At 50.3% G+C, this 19063-nt stretch overlaps 1 protein-coding gene across 4 annotated transcripts in view; it reads right to left on the reverse strand.

The window, feature by feature from the left end:
• Positions 1 to 19063, reverse strand: part of LOC141153946 (NACHT, LRR and PYD domains-containing protein 3-like) — an 85600-nt gene that overhangs the window by 60720 nt on the left and 5817 nt on the right. For 2 of the 4 annotated variants that reach the window (XM_073639253.1, XM_073639252.1), the window contains exons 3-4: positions 1929 to 2030; positions 1441 to 1607 (exon numbers count right to left, since the gene is read on the reverse strand). In XM_073639253.1, the coding sequence (XP_073495354.1) occupies positions 1441 to 1607; positions 1929 to 2030 (269 nt within the window). The remainder of the gene's footprint in view (positions 1 to 1440; positions 1608 to 1928; positions 2031 to 19063) is intronic. The other 2 variants (XM_073639254.1, XM_073639255.1) reach the window with 1 other exon arrangement.

Genomic DNA, 19063 nt, shown 5'->3' on the forward strand with positions numbered 1-19063 from the left:
CTTCTTATTGTATTGATCTAGAGAAAGATAAATTCATGGAATACAGAGAAAATCCTTCCTGAATTCACAAGTAACTGTTATGCGCTTTGCAGAGCGACCCAGCAAGACTGGCCCCAAACCAGCAATGACACAGCCACAGACTCACTTAGCGCAATCTGCCCAGCCAAGCGAGCCCTTGTGGGCTGGGAATGCTCTTCACCCAGCTCCCAGTAAATGGAAGGAGAACTTTGGCAAAGCCCTTCCCAGGCCCACAGTCGCCGAACAGCTGGCATCTGGTGACACGGTCGGTGCCTTTGTCAAGGACCAGGTGAGTACCTCTGCAAGAACACCAGGAAGTGAAACCAGAAGAGAAAATGAGAAAACCCCTGAAAAGATAGCAACACTACTGCTAGCACCACTCACCACCACAGCACATAGAAACTGCAATAAACAGCAAAGGACTGAGCATTGAGCAGGATTAAATTGCCCTCCTAATGATCAGGTGTTGAATACCTCCCAATCATCCCCAGACAACCACTCCCTGCTAGCTTGCACAACAGAATGGACAACATCCCACCCCCAGAAGAACCACCCCCAGAAGAAGGCTTACGCCAAAACGTGCGTAGGGGCTTGGCAACACTACACACAAGAAGGTAAAGTATATACTTTAATGATTATTTATATCATGTATTTGCCTGGATAGTAGACATGTCTGCAGGTAACTTTTACAGTGTTTGACACTAGGTTCCCACTGGATATACATATCCAGGCAGAGTAGGGATTACAGTATCTATTGATTCCATATTGTGGGTTTGTGGCGCCATCTTGTGGTTTCCCACTGTACCTTTTATTGAAATGTTATTTGTGTATTTTCTTCTGTATTTAGTAAAACATTGTTATATTTTATGTATTTTGGTTCAGGAGTACATTTTTCTATATGATATGAAAATCCCACCACTGCCTAGTGCCAGACACAGCAGAGTCCTGCGTTGCCTGGCAACTGGGGAAATCAGTGAGAGACAGGGCGTCCCGCATCCTCACACATCTTACAATACCAGAACGCGATGCTCCATAAGATTGGGAAGGTTTCCCTGCACGCGTATTAGCTCTGCCTCCAGGGTCAGGATAATGGTGGCGCCTGCGACTGGAGTAGCGTAGCACCGGACCTGCTCCATTCCAGATGGGAGCACAGAATCACGATTCCTAACAGTAACAGATATTATGTGGACATTAGAACCTGGGAAATAATGAATGGAGGAGCGAAACTTGATTTTTAACTTTTAAGGTGTTCTCCAATGTATAATATATAATCTGCTACTGGAAATTGTTCTACATTTTACTCTTTGATATGAAGTACAATTAAAATCCAGTCCATCAGAAACATCAAGATGGCGACATGGACTAATCTTTCCCTGTGACACATGAAGCTCTTGTACACCACAGCGGCAGGTCATGTCTTACCTCAACATCAGGGAGATTTCGGGAATGCAGCTCACTCAGAAGTGAGGTAGTATGTATGTTCTCTAAGATATGGATCAGATCGTCCTGGAAATACTCCTGTATCATCCGCATGGCATGGTCTTCATACTGACCAAACTGCTGGTGAAACGTCCGGGCCTCATCATCATCTAGGAAATGAAGGAGAAACAAGTATGAAACCTAGAACCTACAGAACATGGACGGTGTTTTATGATGAATATTCCTGTCCGGTCGTTTAAAAGGAACCAATAATGAGGAATCCACAACCCTCTGTAATTTACCAGTATAAATAGGATGTATTCTCAGGCGAGACAGATCATTCAGTAGTGAGAGGGGCAGGGGAGTGTTCCTCTCATGGAGGAATTGTCCTGTCCTGCATGACGCAAACATCTAGAGCTGAGCAAAAAGATTCGCCCCTGCGGACCTCCTCCTGCGGCCACCATGCTCAGTGCTTCGGTGTTTAGGCTCACCTGGTGAGGTGGATACTCTAAGCTTGAGGTCCGGGTGGGCACACGGATCCCGGGCGTTGATACAGCAGCTTGAAGACATGTGTGGAGCGAGGACTTGGTGCCCTGGAGGCCACAAACAGGTGCAGTGAGGACACAGGAAAGTCCGAAACAATGCAGGCCAGGAGCAGATAGAGATGCACAGCAAAACAAACAGGACAAAGAGTCTTAACAGAAGTGTAATCCGGTTAATGTATGTAAATGTATACACAGTATTGTGAGGGAGATCTGCCCAGTACATACTGTAGGGACGGAGCATGCACAGATATGAAATGAATGTACACCCAGATGCAGTGCGCATGCACGGGGACCTGATAGTCAGTGCGCAAGCATGGGATTTACTAGGAGATTGCCGTGACATCGGGATAGTCAAGCCAATCAATAAGGCTGCAATGGGCATGAATAATTTGAAGAGGACAGTAACTGGAAGGATAAAAAGTGCCACCCCTTTGACTGAAAGAGAAGTTACAGTGCCTACAAGTAGTATTCAACCCCCTGCAGATTTAGCTGGTTGACACATGCGGAATTAACTTGGCATTGTGACATTTGTACTGTAGATCAGCCTGGAAGTGGGAAATGCACTGCAGCAAATTTTGTTTGTTTTTTTTTGTTTTGTTTTTTTAAAACGTTAAAAGTTAATTCAGAGTGTCATTTATTATTCAACCCCTCAAACCACAAGAATTCTGTTTGGTCCCCCTAAAGTATTAAGAAGTAGTTCAGGCACCAAGAATAATGAGCTTCACATGTGTGGATTAAAGATCTCTTTTGCCAGCCTTTTCTGACTATTTAAGACCCTCCCCAAACTTGTGAACAGCACTCAGACATGGTCAACATGGGAAAGACAAAGGAGCATTCCAAGGCCATCAGAGACAAGATCGTGGAGGGTCACAAGGCTGGCAAGGGGTACAAAACCCTTTCCAAGGAGTTGGGCCTACCTGTCTCCACTGTTGGGAGCATCATCCGTAAGTGGAAGGCTTATGGAACTACTGTTAGCCTTCCACGGCCTGGACAGCCTTTCAAAGTGTCCTCCGGTGCCGAGGCCAGGCTTGTCCGAAGAGTCAAGGCTAACCCAAGGACAACAAGGAAGGAGCTCCGGGAAGATCTCATGGCAGTGGGGACATTGGTTTCAGTCAATACCATAAGTAACGTACTCCACCGCAATGGTCTCCGTTCCAGACGAGCCCGTAAGGTACCTTTACTTTCAAAGCGTCATGTCAAGGCTCGTCTACAGTTTGCTCATGATCACTTGGAGGACTCTGAGACAGACTGGTTCAAGGTTCTATGGTCTGATGAGACCAAGATCGAGATCTTTGGTGCCAACCACACACGTGACGTTTGGAGACTGGATGGCACTGCATACGACCCCAAGAATACCATCCCTACAGTCAAGCATGGTGGTGGCAGCATCATGCTGTGGGGCTGTTTCTCAGCCAAGGGGCCTGGCCATCTGGTCCGCATCCATGGGAAGATGGATAGCACAGCCTACCTGGAGATTTTGGCCAAGAACCTCCGCTCCTCCATCAAGGATCTTAAGATGGGTCGTAATTTCATCTTCCAACAAGACAACGACCCAAAGCACACAGCCAAGAAAACCAAGGCCTGGTTCAAGAGGGAAAAAGTCAAGGTGTTGGAGTGGCCTAGTCAGTCTCCTGACCTTAACCCAATTGAAAACTTGTGGAAGGAGCTCAAGAATAAAGTCCACATGAGACACCCAAAGAACCTAGATAACTTGGAGAAGATCTGCATGGAGGAGTGGGCCAAGATAACTCCACAGACCTGTGCCGGCCTGATCAGGTCTTATAAAAGACGATTATTAGCTGTAATTGCAAACAAGGGTTATTCCACAAAATATTAAACATAGGGGTTGTATAATAATTGACCCACACTTTTATGTTTAAAATTTAATAAAATTCAACTGAGCAACATAACTTTTTGGTTTGTAAGATTTATGCTTCTGTTCATAAAACCTACTCTCGTTTGCAGTTTGAAGGCTCTAACTTATTTGCATCTTATCAAACCAGCTAAATCTGCAGGGGGTTGAATACTACTTGTAGGCACTGTATGTGATGCAATCACCTAACGATACAAAGTGTTTCTTTGAGATAAATAGTGGGAGGTTTTGCTTGAGAAGACAATGTTATTGATGCACGTTGAATCACTAGCATGACACTGGGGGGCAGTTTAATATAAAAAAGGACAGGTTCCCTTTAAAGTTTGGGACTAGCCCACAGTGGGGGGGGGGGCTCATAAAAGAGGACTACTTCCTGATAGTCAGATAGGGAAGTACAGTGTCAGTGAAATATTGAGGACTATTGAAAGTCTGTCACAGATATTGACCATGATATCACTTTTGGGCTTCTGGGATCAAGGCGTGATGAGTTATCCCAAAAAAACAGGTTGTTAATACAAATCTGAAGGGTACAGCCCAGCCACAGGGGGGTCTTTCCCTTCAGCATAAAATAGTTTGTTGAGGCTGAAGCCGTGCTCTTTTCCCGGGAGTATTTGTCTATCATAGCAGAGGACCCTGTTTGATTCAAACAGTTTGAATGGAGCGTCTCCTGTCCACCTATAATGAATGGTCGCAGCGATCTTTATAGAGTAAGTTGTCTTCTTTTATCCTATTTTATTTGTGCAACTGCTTATGTATTTTAATGTCTCCTTTGTAACATCCTAGTATATATTTTTCCTAAACACTGCCTCCCTTTTGGATTAAATATAAAAATTAATAGTTGTTTCTTTTGTCGTGTAATCGTTTCCTTCCCCGAAGCCATATATGCTACCAAAACGCAGGCGTCCGGCCAGGCCTGTATTATATTTCAAACTCGGCCGGTGGTTGCAGCGAATATTATTAATAATCGGGCTATCGTGCAGCCGGCAGCAACCGTACGGGGCGTACACACACATATTCTTGGAGCTGGAATTTGGAGGTGTGACACCATACGCTTTCTGCATGCTCGCCGAAGCCAAAGGAGTGAGTAGTCTGGATGGCGTGCTCTGCACGAAATACGGAGAGCGTGACGGCAACGGCGACATATTGCGTGATCTCCCCGGTGTCGTCCCTGTGGTGATCCCTGACATACAGTAACCAAGGTCAAGCTCAAGTTGCAGTGGACAAGCATCTATTGTTCGGGGCAGTGGAAGTGTAGCACCCCGAGGGCTCGGCTGCTACAGGGGTATTGCACCTCAGACCAGAGGTGTGATATTCCACTCCCGGGTAAGGATGGAGTGTGGAACGGGGCTCGGTAGGCTGCATGCACCACACACACCCCATTTCCGAGGGACAGCTCAACGGTGCTCCCACGAGACAAGAGTGCAGGCACGACAGCATCTGTTCCTGGCTGGAGTGGGGAGGGGGGTGGAATACCCAGTGGTGTAGGAGCAGATAGGGGTGGGTCTCTGGGCATAGGCAGGAGCCCATTGGTTGCAAGTCACCTGGGCTCGGGTGTCAGAAGGAGGTATAAAAGGTGGGCACCATCTTAGATCAGGGTTCAGTCCAGTTCAGTTCAGTGGAGACAGTCTGAGGAGAAGACAGGAAGCAGAGCCTCTGCATGGGCTCTGCTCTGCAGGCAGGCCTTGTCAGGAGGCTGGAGCCTGAGAGAGAGAGAGAGAAGAAGGAACAGAAAGGAAAGTAGGAAAGGAACTGGAACAGAGGAGAAAGGAAGCAAGGAACACAGAGAAAGGCCCAGAGACACGAGGACAGAAGGAACCCCATATGCCCAGAGGAGATACAGGGTGAAGGGTTGGCAGAACAGGGTACCGGAACCCAAATTGGTGGAGGCAACAGATTCCTCAGCCAAAGACCGGAGGTTGTTACCACATCTTGGTGCGACCCCTCACTACATCCACCAGAAAGGCATACCGTATAGGGTCAGGGAAACCGGAGAGAGGTTTCGCCAACAGAAGGCCCGAGGAAGCTGGACAAAGGTGGGTCACTGGTGGGGACGGCCAGAGAAAGGAAAGAGAAGGGAGCTCTGAACCACACTCCGGAATTGCCTGGGAGTCCCTCACCTGGTGGACACAGCATGACTCGGGCGGTCCTAACTGCGCACAAGTGACCTGATAAAGAACTGTGAGTAAAGCATTGAAAACTGCACGTCTCTGTGGTTCCTTGCCGCACCAGCACCATCAGTACTGGGACACTCACACCATCACCACCATCATTCACATTAGCTGCCCTGAGGCAATACTTCTCCCGTGGGGAGTCATCCCATACTTGGCTGCGCAAACAACATCAGCCTCAGCGGTCGGCAGCGCAGCGGCGGTCCCCACTGACCGCAATCCACGGGTGGCGTAGTCGGACATTGTTAGTACTTAAGACTGCCACTGGTTTGACCGCCCTGGTCACGGACCGGGTCACCGCCACGGAGAACTACAACCCCCAGCGATCCGGCTCCGGGTATCCCCTTGCACAGCACAGGCCCAGGGGGCGTGTCAACTTTGGCGTAGTCGGCAGGATCATTACCAACCCGCTACAAGCGGGTATTGCGTGCCTGAAGAATACTGCACATGTACCTTAAAAAGAAGTTTCCCACCATCCGGAGCCGATTCCCGCCATCAGACGCCATCTTGGACCGTTTCCCGCCATCTTCATCCGTTTTTCCCGCCCTGGCAGAGCGGACGCCATTATGTGCGCACCAAAGGACAGCAGGAAGCCACCTCCCATCATGGGCCAGGTCCCAGAGTGGCGCCAAAAAAGGAGCCCGCCCCCACCAGCCATGAATGCAGCAGTGGAGATGTCCATCAGCGTGGGAGGGCTGCCCTTGAAACTGACTGTCACCAAGTTGCCCCAGGACCACCCCCAATGGGGGCGGGAAGTGAAGAAAACTGTGGGGCAGGGCGCGGTCTGGATCAGTCTGGACAGACCGCACCCGGAAATGGAGGAAGCGTCCAGCAGTGCCAACACCTTGGTCCGGAGCCTGCTGCAGGCCGCACCGCCGGACAGCCTGGTGGAGATCCTGGCGCAGCTCCCCAGAGACCCGGAGCGTGCACAGGCTGCGCTGGAGGACTTAGACCGGAGGATGGTCCGGGCACAGCAGGATGCGCTGGCCGAGTGGAGAAGGGAAATGGCCCGGCAGGCTGGAACCCGCCAGCAGGAGGCGCCACCCGCAACCTGGAGCACGCCTGCCTCTGAGGATGGTGCAGGAGGGACGAAGGCCGGAGACGACGCCGCGGAGGGAGCCGCGAGGATTGAGGCAGGTAATGGGGACGTCATCACCCCGAGCCCAGCAGCTGTAAGCCTGCCCCAGCCTCCCGTCGCAGAGCCCGAAGCCCTACTCACCACACCCGTTGCCGCGCCGCCACTGCTCCCAACTAGGCCTCAAGCGGCAGGAGCCGCGGTCACGCCCCGTTCCGCGCCACGCCCCTCGACCCCGGGCGCGGCAAAAGAGGAAGTACCACCGGCCTGGTCGCAAGGCCTGGTGAACCCGGGCGCCGCTGCCCCTCCAGCGCCCTCTTCCTCAACAGTGTCACCCCCAGACCCAACCAGAAATTCCCCGGCCTGGTCGCAAGGCCGAGTGCCCCCGGGCGCTGCTCCCCGACCGAGGCCCGTGGTGCCACCCCTGGGCGCAGACCTCTTTGCGCAACATACCAGCCCGGACGGGCTGCCCTTCGTGTGGCCACCGGAGTACGTCAACCCCCGTCTCCGGAGGGAACGACCCCTGTGTGAGCCTCTGATTCCGGCTCCGGAGCCCGCCAAAATCGCTCCGCTCCCGCTGGAGGACACTCAATTCGCATGGGATCCCACCGGTGAAAATCTCATGGGGTTCACCCAGGAGACCCGGGCGGACGCAGCCCGGCGTGAGGAGAGCTGCCGTCAACAGCTGGAGGTATTTGAAAGGGAACGGCGGGAGAGGCGAATCCGAGAGGAACAGCTGCAGGCCCGGAGCGCGGAGCAGAAGCGCAGGGCCCGACAAGACCCCCGAGCCGCCCGCGGTCCCCGAGTCAACGGGACCGTAATAAAGTTCCAGCTGGAGCATGGCTGGGGCTTTATCCGAGACCATCGAACCCCCGGCGACGTCTTTGTCACCCGCAGGGACGTCGAGAGCCACCTGCCAGAGGGACACCGCGGACGCGATCTCTACCCGAGTGATGTGGTCACCTTCACCCGGCACAAGGGTGCCAAGGGACCGTACGCCCTCCACGTTCACCGGCTCACGGAAGAGGAACTACAGTACCGCCCAGAAACTGAGTACACCGAGGGTCCGGACGGACCAGAAGATTACCCGGAAGAGCGAGGAGGACGCCGTTACCAGTGAACGGTAAAGTGGAACTGTATATAGTTACCCGTCAGGGTACAAGAACTGTTGCTGATTGAAGTGTGGTCCCCGTTGGGACTAGTATGGAACTGTTAAAGAACTGTTACCTGTGTGCCCCTAATCCCTAACCAGGCTGAGGACTGTGAGCAGCCATTCCCCTACCCCCACTGGCCGAGGACTGAGAGCGGCCATCCCTTGTATATAGTTGTGCTTCTTAAAGCGCCCCCTACTGGTTTTATACAAAAACTGCAACGCCTACCTCGGAATTAAATGGACTGTTGCACCTTTACCCGGTCGCAAGTTGCACAGTGGCCAGTGAAGAAGAGAATCTACTAAAATGTTTTACCAGAAAAAGTTTGATATGCTGAATAGTTTTATATGCTGCTAGAAAATGTTATATGACAAAAGAGTTCCAGTAATATTAAATTATTTTGAATTGTCTTTGCTCTTTTCCAGCCCGAGGACGTGCTGTGATTTACCAGGGGGGAATGTAGCACCCCGAGGGCTCGGCTGCTACAGGGGTATTGCACCTCAGACCAGAGGTGTGATATTCCACTCCCGGGTAAGGATGGAGTGTGGACCGGGACTCGGTAGGCTGCATGCACCACACACACCCCATTTCCGAGGGACAGCTCAACAGTGCTCCCACGAGACAAGAGTGCAGGCACGACAGCATCTGTTCCTGGCTGGAGTGGGGAGGGGGGTGGAATACCCAGTGGTGTAGGAGCAGATAGGGGTGGGTCCCTGGGCATAGGCAGGAGCCCATTGGTTGCAAGTCACCTGGGCTCGGGTGTCAGAAGGAGGTATAAAAGGTGGGCACCATCTTAGATCAGGGTTCAGTCCAGTTCAGTTCAGTGGAGACAGTCTGAGGAGAAGACAGGAAGCAGAGCCTCTGCATGGGCTCTGCTCTGCAGGCAGGCCTTGTCAGGAGGCTGGAGCCTGAGAGAGAGAGAGAGAGAAGAAGGAACAGAAAGGAAAGTAGGAAAGGAACTGGAACAGAGGAGAAAGGAAGCAAGGAACACAGAGAAAGGCCCAGAGACACGAGGACAGAAGGAACCCCATATGCCCAGGAGATACAGGGTGAAGGGTTGGCAGAACAGGGTACCGGAACCCAAATTGGTGGAGGCAACAGATTCCTCAGCCAAAGACCGGAGGTTGTTACCACATCTTGGTGCGACCCCTCACTACATCCACCAGAAAGGCATACCGTATAGGGTCAGGGAAACCGGAGAGAGGTTTCGCCAACAGAAGGCCCGAGGAAGCTGGACAAAGGTGGGTCACTGGTGGGGACGGCCAGAGAAAGGAAAGAGAAGGGTGCTCTGAACCACACTCCGGAATTGCCTGGGAGTTGACCGAGTCCCTCACCTGATAAAGTGACCTGATAAAGAACTGTGAGTAAAGCATTGAAAACTGCAACTGCACGTCTCTGTGGTTCCTCGCCGCACCAGCACCATCAGTACTGGGACACTCACACCATCATCCACATTAGCTGCCCTGAGGCAATACTTCTCCCGTGGGGAGTCATCCCATACTCAGCTGCGCAAACAACATCAGCCTCAGCGGTCGGCAGCGCAGCGGCGGTCCCCACTGACCGCAATCCACGGGTGGCGTAGTCGGACATTGTTAGTACTTAAGACTGCCACTGGTTTGACCGCCCTGGGCACGGACCGGGTCACCGCCACGGAGAACTACAACCCCCAGCGATCCGGCTCCGGGTATCCCCTTGCACAGCACAGGCCCAGGGGGCGCGTCAGAAGGCCTTACTGGAACCCCTTGCGGAGCTCAGGGCTGGATACATGTACTAGAAGGAGTGCCTTATCCTCTGGCATACAAGGGACTATGTATGCAGGACCGAGTGAAGGGAAGGTAATGGATCCCAGTGATGCTGGAACCTTACTGTATTAAGGAAACAAGTAATAAGAAGTATTGTGCTGTTACATATGTAAGTGGCACACGTGGTTCGTGGACCCACTGTGCCACACGGCCGGGCTTACCTAGGAGGGGTGTAGCTAAACGGCTACATGGTCATCACTGGAGCTCCTGATGGTGGAGTCAGGCTTGGGTTGCTGATAGCCACCAGGTACCACTCCTAGGCAGTCCGCGGTACTGCAGCTGCTGACCCCAGGGGTCAGGTACCCAGACATGGATAGGACTATGGCTCCATTCAGACTAATAGGTTTAGGATCCATGGGCAGAATGGTTACTGACACGGAGTCTCAGACAGGACTGATTCAGAGACTGATAGGACAGTCCGGATATACGGAATACTCGGATAGGCACACGTTCAGACACATGGGTCTCGGATACTGATTTAGGGACCAGCTGCACAAGGACCTGAGGATGAGGTTCAGGTACTGGCCACACTAGGACCAGGGACTCAGGTTCAGGATAATGGCCGCACATGGACCAGGAGACCTCACCACTCACTAGTAGACTACACAATACCTAATGATTTAATGTTGATTGGCCCCTCCCTATTGGGGAGGGTGCTTTTTAAACAAGATACCCCCCAACCATTGGCTCTGAGCCATCTTGCAGGTGCATACTTATACTAAACTAGATGGTGGCCCGATTCTAACGCATTGGGTATTCTAGAATATGTATGTAGTTTTGGGCGCGACCAATCCGCGAAGCGGGGTTTAAATTGCGCACAAATATTGCTGATTGGTCGCAGCCGGCCAGGCGCGACCAATCAGCGAAGCGGGGTTTAAAGGGGTTGTCCACTACTTTAAATTAATCCCCCAATGTATCCCCCCGGGGACCCTAATGAATTTCATAAATATCTCATGTTGCCAATACTGCCTGAGCACGGCGCTATCGCCGACCGCGCACAGGCAGCACGTGACCCCCGGCTGCAGCCGTCTCTTGCTTTCGCTTACATCACAACTATTTGCGGCTGCAGCCAGGGGTCTCCTGTTCCACGTTCCATGGTGACTGACAGGTTGTGGGCAGGGTTATCCCCCATCGCGTCACACCCGGCATCCACCGCGCGCCCATTCATTGAGAGCCGGCTGCAGCCGGGGGTCACTTGCTGGCGCAACTAATCAACGACGCGGGATTTCCGTTACAGACAAACAGACAGAATTAGACGATTATATACAGTTATATGAAAAAGTTTGGGCACCCCTATTAATCTTAAGCTTAATGTTTTATAAAAATTTATGTTTTTGCAACAGCTATTTCAGTTTGATATATGTAATAACTGTTGGACACAGTAATGTTTCTGCCCTGAAATGAGGTTTATTGTACTAACAGAAAATGTGCAATCTGCATTCAAACAAAATTTGACAGGTGCATAAGTATGGGCACCCTTATTTTCTTGTTTTAAATACTCCTACCTACTTTTTACTGACTTACTAAAGCACTTTTTTTGGTTTTGTAACCTCATTGAGCTTTGAACTTCATAGCCAGGTGTATGCAATCATGAGAAAAGCTACTTAAAGTGGCCACTTGCAAGTTGTTCTCCTGTTTGAATCTCCTCTGAAGAGTGGCATCCTGGGCACCTCAAAACAACTGCCAAATGATCTGAAAACAAAGATTATTCAACATAGTTTTTCAGGGGAAGGATACAAAAATCTGTCTCAGAAATTTAACCTGTCAGTTTCCACTGTGAGGAACATAGTAAGGAAATGGAAGAGCACAGGGACAGTTCTTGTTAAGGCCAGAAGTGGCAGGCCAAGAAAAACATCAGAAAGGCAGAGAAGAAGAATGGTGAGATCAGTCAAGGACCATCCTCAGACCACCTCCAGAGAGCTGCAGCATCAACTTGCTGCAGATGGTGTCACTGTGCATCGGTCAACTATACAACGCACTTTGCACAAGGAGAAGCTGTATGGGAGAGTGATGCGAAAGAAGCCGTTTCTGCAAGCACGCCACAAACAGAGTCGGCTGAGGTATGCAAAAGCACATTTGGAGAAGCCAATTTCTTTTTGAAAGAAGGTCCTGTGGACTGATGAAACCAAGATTGAGTTGTTTGGTCATACAAAAAGGCGTTATGCATGGCGGCAAAAAAACACAGCATTCCAAGAAAAACACTTTCTACCCACAGTAAAATTTGGTGGAGGTTCCATCATGCTTTGGGGCTGTGTGGCCAATGCCGGCACCGGGAATCTTGTTAAAGTTGAGGGACGCATGGATTCCACTCAGTATCAGCAGATTCTTGCCAATAATGTTCAAGAATCAGTGACAAAGTTGAAGTTACGCAGGGGATGGATCTTTCAGCAAGACAATGATCCAAAACACCGCTCCAAATCTACTCAGGCATTCATGCAGAGGAACAATTACAATGTTCTGGAATGGCCATCCCAGTCCCCAGACCTGAATATCATTGAACATCTGTGGGATCATTTGAAGAGGGCTGTCCATGCTCGGCGACCATCAAACTTAACTGAACTGGAATTGTTTTGTAAAGAGGAATGGTCAAAAATACCTTCATCCAGGATCCAGGAGCTCATTAAAAGCTACAGGAAGCGACTAGACCCTGTCATTTTTGCAAAAGGAGGATCTACTAAATATTAATGTCACTTTTCTGGTGAGGTGCCCATACTTATGCACCTGTCAAATTTTGTTTGAATGCAGATTGCACATTTTCTGTTAGTACAATAAACCTCATTTCAAGGCAGAAACATTCCTGTGTCCAACAGTTATTACATATATCAAACTGAAATAGCTGTTGCAAAAACACCAATTTTTATAAAACATTAAGCTTAAGATTAATAGGGGTGCCCAAACTTTTTCATATAACTGTATATAGATGCCTTACAGCCATTGGCTAGGGGGATTTTACTAGGTGCGCTCGCTGCACCTTTAAGAACAGGGAAGCATATGCACACTAAGCACGCCACCGGGAAGTGCAGCGCACATCACACAAAGAGACAGGTAGTACGCCGCGTGGTCGGGATCGTGAGTATGCTGGTGTCCCTGTATGGAGGAGGAAGGGGAGCCATGCAAGGGTGCCGGCAAATAGCATTACATGTGCCTGATACTGCGTATTACAATCTGATGACCTTGAACTGTCCTATAAACTTTCGGTTGTTAAATCGAACTGGGTGTCCGCTGAGTTATGTGCGGCGGCTTCACAAGATAGTGGCCTGGAGACAGCGGAGGCCTGCGGCCTACACGTGAGTGTGATGTACCCCGCACCCGACAGCACACTGGGACTAGGACACGGTTTTCCTGTAAAGTGCCAGAGTGTGCAGGTGCTATATCTCATCCATGGCTACCTCCCTTGGTCACTTTACACATGTATGGGACTTCAACTTTTGATTGAACCTACAATATTGCAGTATATAGTAGAGATTAAGGAAATTCATGGGAGTAAAAGATGATGGGAAGTAGAGCCTTAAAGGGGTATTCCCATCTCCAAGATCCAATCCCAATATGTAGTAGGTGTAATAATAATATTAGCAAATACCTACAATTAGAAATGTAGTATAGTATTTTGAATTCGCTATGCCACTTACCTCATGTGCAGGCAATACAGGACCTTAGGTACATAGGCGGATTATAATGAGGGCAATCCGGGCGACCGCCCGGGGCCCCGAGCCGGCAGGGGGCCCGCGGCTCCAGGCGGGGTGTCTAATGCCGGATTGCCCTCATTATATGTGCGGGCCGCCGCGGCACATAGCGGTAGCAGTGGCGGGAGGGGGGGGTCCGGACCGCTCCCCCAGCAGCGGCCGCCGCTACTTCTTCATCGGCCGAGCCAGCACTGCAGCAGTTAACTTCCCTGTGCTGGCCCGGCCGCGTCACTGCTAGGAGACACAGCCCTGTGCGCGGCTGTGTCTCCTAGCTGTGACGTCATGCAGTGCGCCCCGGCCTGCAGTGCTGCATCGGAAAAGAGACAGAGCAGGCAGGAGGAATGGAGCCGGGGGATGGTGAGTGTGTGTGTATGTATGTATGTATGTATGTATGTATGTATGTATGTATGTATAGGTGGATTATAATGAGGGCAATCCGGGCGACCGCCCGGGACCCCGAGCCGGCAGGGGGCCCGCGGCTCCAGGCGGGGTGTCTAATGCCGGATTGCCCTCATTATATGTGCAGACCGCCATGGCACATAGCGGTAGCAGTGGCGGGAGGGGGGGGCCCGGACCGCTCCCCCAGCAGCGGCCGCCGTTACTTCTTCATCGGCCGGGCCAGCACTGCAGCAGTTAACTTCCCTGTGCTGGCCCGGCCGCGTCACTGCTAGGAGACACGGCCCTGTGCGCGGCTGTGTCTCCTAGCTGTGACGTCATGCAGTGCGCCCCGGCCTGCAGGGCTGCACCGGAAAAGAGACAGAGCAGGCGGGAGGAATGGAGCCAGGGGATGGTGAGTGTGTGTGTGTGTGGGCAGATGTGTGTGTGGGCAGATGTGTGTGTGGGCAGGTGTGTTTGTGGGCAGGTGTCTGTGTGGGCAGGTGTGTGTGGGCAGGTGTGTGTGTGTGTGGGCAGGTGTGTGTGTGTTTGTGGGCAGGTGTCTGTGTGGGCAGGTGTGTGTGTGTGTGTATATGTGTGTGTGTGTGGGCAGGTGTGTGTGTGTGTTTGTGGGCAGGTGTGTGTGTATATATGTGTGTGTGTGTTTGTGGGCAGGTGTCTGTGTGGGCAGGTGTGTGTGTATATATGTGTGTGTGTGTTTGTGGGCAGGTGTCTGTGTGGGCAGGTGTGTGTGTGTGTGGGCAGATGTGTGTGGGCAGGTGTGTGTGTGTGTGGGCAGGTGTGTGTGTGTGTGTGGGCAGGCGTGTGTGTGTGGGCAGGTGTGTGTGTGTGGGCAGGTGTGTGTGTATATGTGTGTGTGTGGGCAGGTGTGTGTGTGTGTGTGGGCAGGTGTGTGTGTGTGTGTGGGCAGGTGTGTGTGTGGGCAGGTGTGTGTGTGTGTGGGCAGGTGTGTGTGTGTGTGTGGGCAGGTGTGTGTGTGTGGGCAGGCGTGTGTGTGTGGGCAGGTGTGTGTGTGTGTGTGGGCAGGTGTGTGTGTGTGGGCAGGTGTGTGTGTGTGGGCAGGTGTGTGTGTGTGGGCAGGTGTGTGTGTGTGTGTGGGCAGGTGTGTGTGTGTGTGTGGGCAAGTGTGTGTGGGCAGGTGTGTGTGTGTGTCTGTGTGGGCAGGTGTGTATATATGTGTGTGTGTGTGGGCAGGTTAGAAAGTCTTGCCCTGTTGAACACTACACCTGACTTGAGGCCACCACCTCTTGGTTCTCCAATGTTCTGGCTTCTCTAGGGCTCTTCTCAGATATTCATTATACCAGCTCCCCAGAATACCAAAGCTAGGGTGGGTGACCGCGAGCCCTGGTGGTGGTCATAACTGCGGCCACCCAGGGGCAATACTCCATAACAACAATCCCCTGAGGTGGCGTAGGATGTAAGGACCTATTCACACTACATTCAGCGCTGCATTCAGGTCTTTACACAAGGCTTACAACTGAATCCCTGAAATTCAGGATTGTGCTGTCTGAAATGAGACATCTGAATGCAGAGCAAATGGAGCCTAAAGATTCAGGCTTTAGCCTCGGTTTGCCTTTGTTCAAATCAATGGCTATGTCAAGGCCCATCTGAATGCCATTTTTCAGGGATTTAGATAGAAACCTGGAAAGAGGAGATGAATGCACTGCAAAATTTAGTGTGAATAGGCCCTTATATCTGGAGTCTTGATATTGATGCCACATGCATTTTACTTGTTTTTAACTTAAAAAAAAAATACACACACAAATTATACACACACACACACTATACATACACACACACTATACATACACACACATTATACACCCTATACATACACACACTATACATACACACACATTATATACACACACACACACACACTATACATACACACACACTATACATACACACACATTATACACACACACACACACTATACATACACACACAAAGATGTGTGTGTGGGCAGGTGTGTGTGTGTGTGTGTGGGCAGGTGTGTGTGTGTGTGGGCAGGTGTGTGTGTGTGGGCAGGTGTGTGTGTGTGATGTCTGTCTGTTTGTGTGTGTGTGTGTGTGTGGGCAAATGTCATTGTGTGATGTCTGTTTGTATGTATTTTTGTGTTTCAAATGTGTTTATGCGTGTCTGTATATGTTTGTGTGCGTGTATGACTGCATGCGGCCTCCTGCTGAGTATAGTTGGCGCCGTGCGGCCTCCTGATGTCTCTGGGGGGGGGCGCCGTGCGGCCTCCCGCTGTGTATAGATGGCTACGTGCGGCCCCCCGCTATGTATAGACGGCGCCGTGCGGCCCCCCGCTGTGTATAGATGGCTACGTGCGGCCCCCCGCTGAGTATAGATGTCGCCATGTGGCCTCCTGCTGTGTATAGATGGCTACGTGCGGTCTCCCGCTGAGTATAGATGGCGCTGTGCGGCCTCCTGCTGTCTCTGGGGGGAGCGCCGTGCGGCATCTATACTCAGCAGGAGGCCGCACGTAGCCATCTATACATGTATACTCAGCAGGAGGCCGCACGTAGCCATCTATACGGTGCCATCTATACACAGCGGGAGGCCGCACAGCACCATCTATACACAGTGGGAGGCCGCACGGCGCCATCTATACACAGCGGGAGGCCGCACGGCGCCATCTATACACTGCGGGAGTCTCAGTGCTTTGCAACAGCAGTCAAATTCTGCTTGACTAATTCTGAGCACCATAAAGTCTGGGTCGCTTCTAACCTGCTCTCCTCATTTTCAGCTTGCTGAATTCTAACTCATTTACTGTCATTCGAGACGATGCCTTTGCTGGTCTCTTTCACCTTGAATACCTGTAAGTGCTCCACTTAATGTCATATTTTTGATTCTGTTCTTCATCTTTTGGCATGTGCAATTGTATGAGCAAGTATTCATATGAATTTATGACCTACTTAAACCTTCGAGGACCTTAAATTTTATTCAATCAAATTTTTTTCCAGTTTAAAACTCTGGGACATATATGTGCCTTGGTCCTCAAAGGGTTTTTAAAGGGGCTGCAAACATAAATACGAAAAAAATAATTCAATTAGTGCTTTTTGTGTTCATTTAATTTTTATTTGAAGTCCATTTTTTTTATATACCTTGAAATTAAGCCCTACCCCATGGAATGAAGCCCTACCTACATGACATCTGAGAGCTACATGGATCCCGCTTGTGAGGTGCCTGTCCGTCACTACTATTCAGTTTTAGGGTCCACTCACTAAGCCATATATTCTCTCATGCAAGAGAATAGGGTCAATTATGCTAATGACACTCGGCTCAAACTCTGTCAGAGCTTCAACTGAGTGTGATCCGATTCTCTCGCGGCACAGATATGGAGAAGATGGAGAACTTAATTTCTCCAGCTTCTCCATAGTCTCTGTGAGTGTTCATCGGACCGCACTTGGATGACATCCGAGTGCAGTCCAATGTTTTACGTGCACCCGTAGACTTGTATGGGTGCACATGGTCCGAATATCGAATGAGATTATTTTCTCATGCCAATAATCGCACTGTCCCATAGTATAACATAGGGCCGAGTCCTATCCGATAAAACATCACATAGCATTCGGCCGTGTTATACGACAGTGTGAGCGAGCCCTTAGAGTCAAGGAATATTTACATGCAGATGATGATATTACTCTCCCAGTGTATATTTTTTTAGGCGAGTTCATAGTAAATGCTTTGCCTTTTGACATGTGATCAACTAAAGAACAAGAAAGATTTAGGACCTCGCCTATAGAGAAACGGAAAATAGTTTGGAGGACTTGCATGTCCTTTTTTATTTATTATGAGAAAATCATAAAAGATCCCATTTTTTAACCATGCTGTGACTTTCTGCTGAGGGAGAGGGAGAGAGCTGCCCTATTCAGAGTCTGTAATAAGACCTGCTGACAAAAGTGTTGAAGATACAGTCTAATGTGAATTAACAATGAAAAAAAGTTAATTTCACAAATGGCTTGTATTTTTTTTAATACAAACTTTTTTGTCTTTACAGCTCCTTTAAAGGGAATCTGTCATCAGGTTTTTGCCACCTAATCTGAGAGCAGCATAATGTAGGGTTAGAGGCACTGATTCCAGTAATGTGTCACTTACTGGGCTGCTTAGTGTTGTTTTGATAAAATCATTGATTTGTCAGATGGTAATTATCACTAGATGACTAGTAAGTTCTGTAGGACCCCACCCCCATCACTGATCAGTAGATTTCTGTGTACACTGAGCATGGGCAGAAAGCTGCCAATCAGTGGTGTGGGCGGGGCTATACAGAGCGCAGCATTCAGAGAGCTGCTAGATCTGCAGCAGATAAAACGGTGATTTTCTCAAAATGACAACAAGCAGCTGAAAAAGTGACACATCACTGGAATCAGGGTATCTGCCCCAATATTGTGCTGCTCTCAGATGAGGCAGCACAATTAATATTGTGCCAAATTAATTTCCCGTGAACTATCACATGATCTATCACAGGGGATCATGTGACATGTCACGTGATAAATCAGGTGGGGGGGGGGGCCCGCGCCTTCTAAACTGCCCGGGGCCCTTGCTACTCTTAATCCACCCCTGCTTAGGTATCCAAGGTTACGACCACTAGCAGCTACCTAACTGTTACTTCATCAGTGGACGCAACCATGGATACCTAAGGTCATATTGGGATAGGATCTTGGAGATGGGAATGCTCCTTTAAGCAGGCTTCCTGCTGCCATGGGTGAAATAGGCGCAGGAACGGTCACGTTGCACTATAGCACCTTTTAACCCCTTTATGACCTATGATGCATAGGTTCGTCATAGGTGCCTCCCCCTCTTTGATGCGGGCTCCGGCGCTGAGCATGCACCTTTTCGACACATGACAGCTGATCTGATCATGTGCCCCTAACAGCCGCGGGTGGAATTGCGATCCACCGACGGCTGTTAACATGTTAAATTCCGC

This window comes from Phyllobates terribilis, unplaced genomic scaffold (assembly GCF_046119375.1).
Source record: "Phyllobates terribilis strain yellow unplaced genomic scaffold, ASM4611937v1 Scaffold_7__3_contigs__length_470593459, whole genome shotgun sequence".
NCBI lineage: Eukaryota > Metazoa > Chordata > Amphibia > Anura > Dendrobatidae > Phyllobates > Phyllobates terribilis.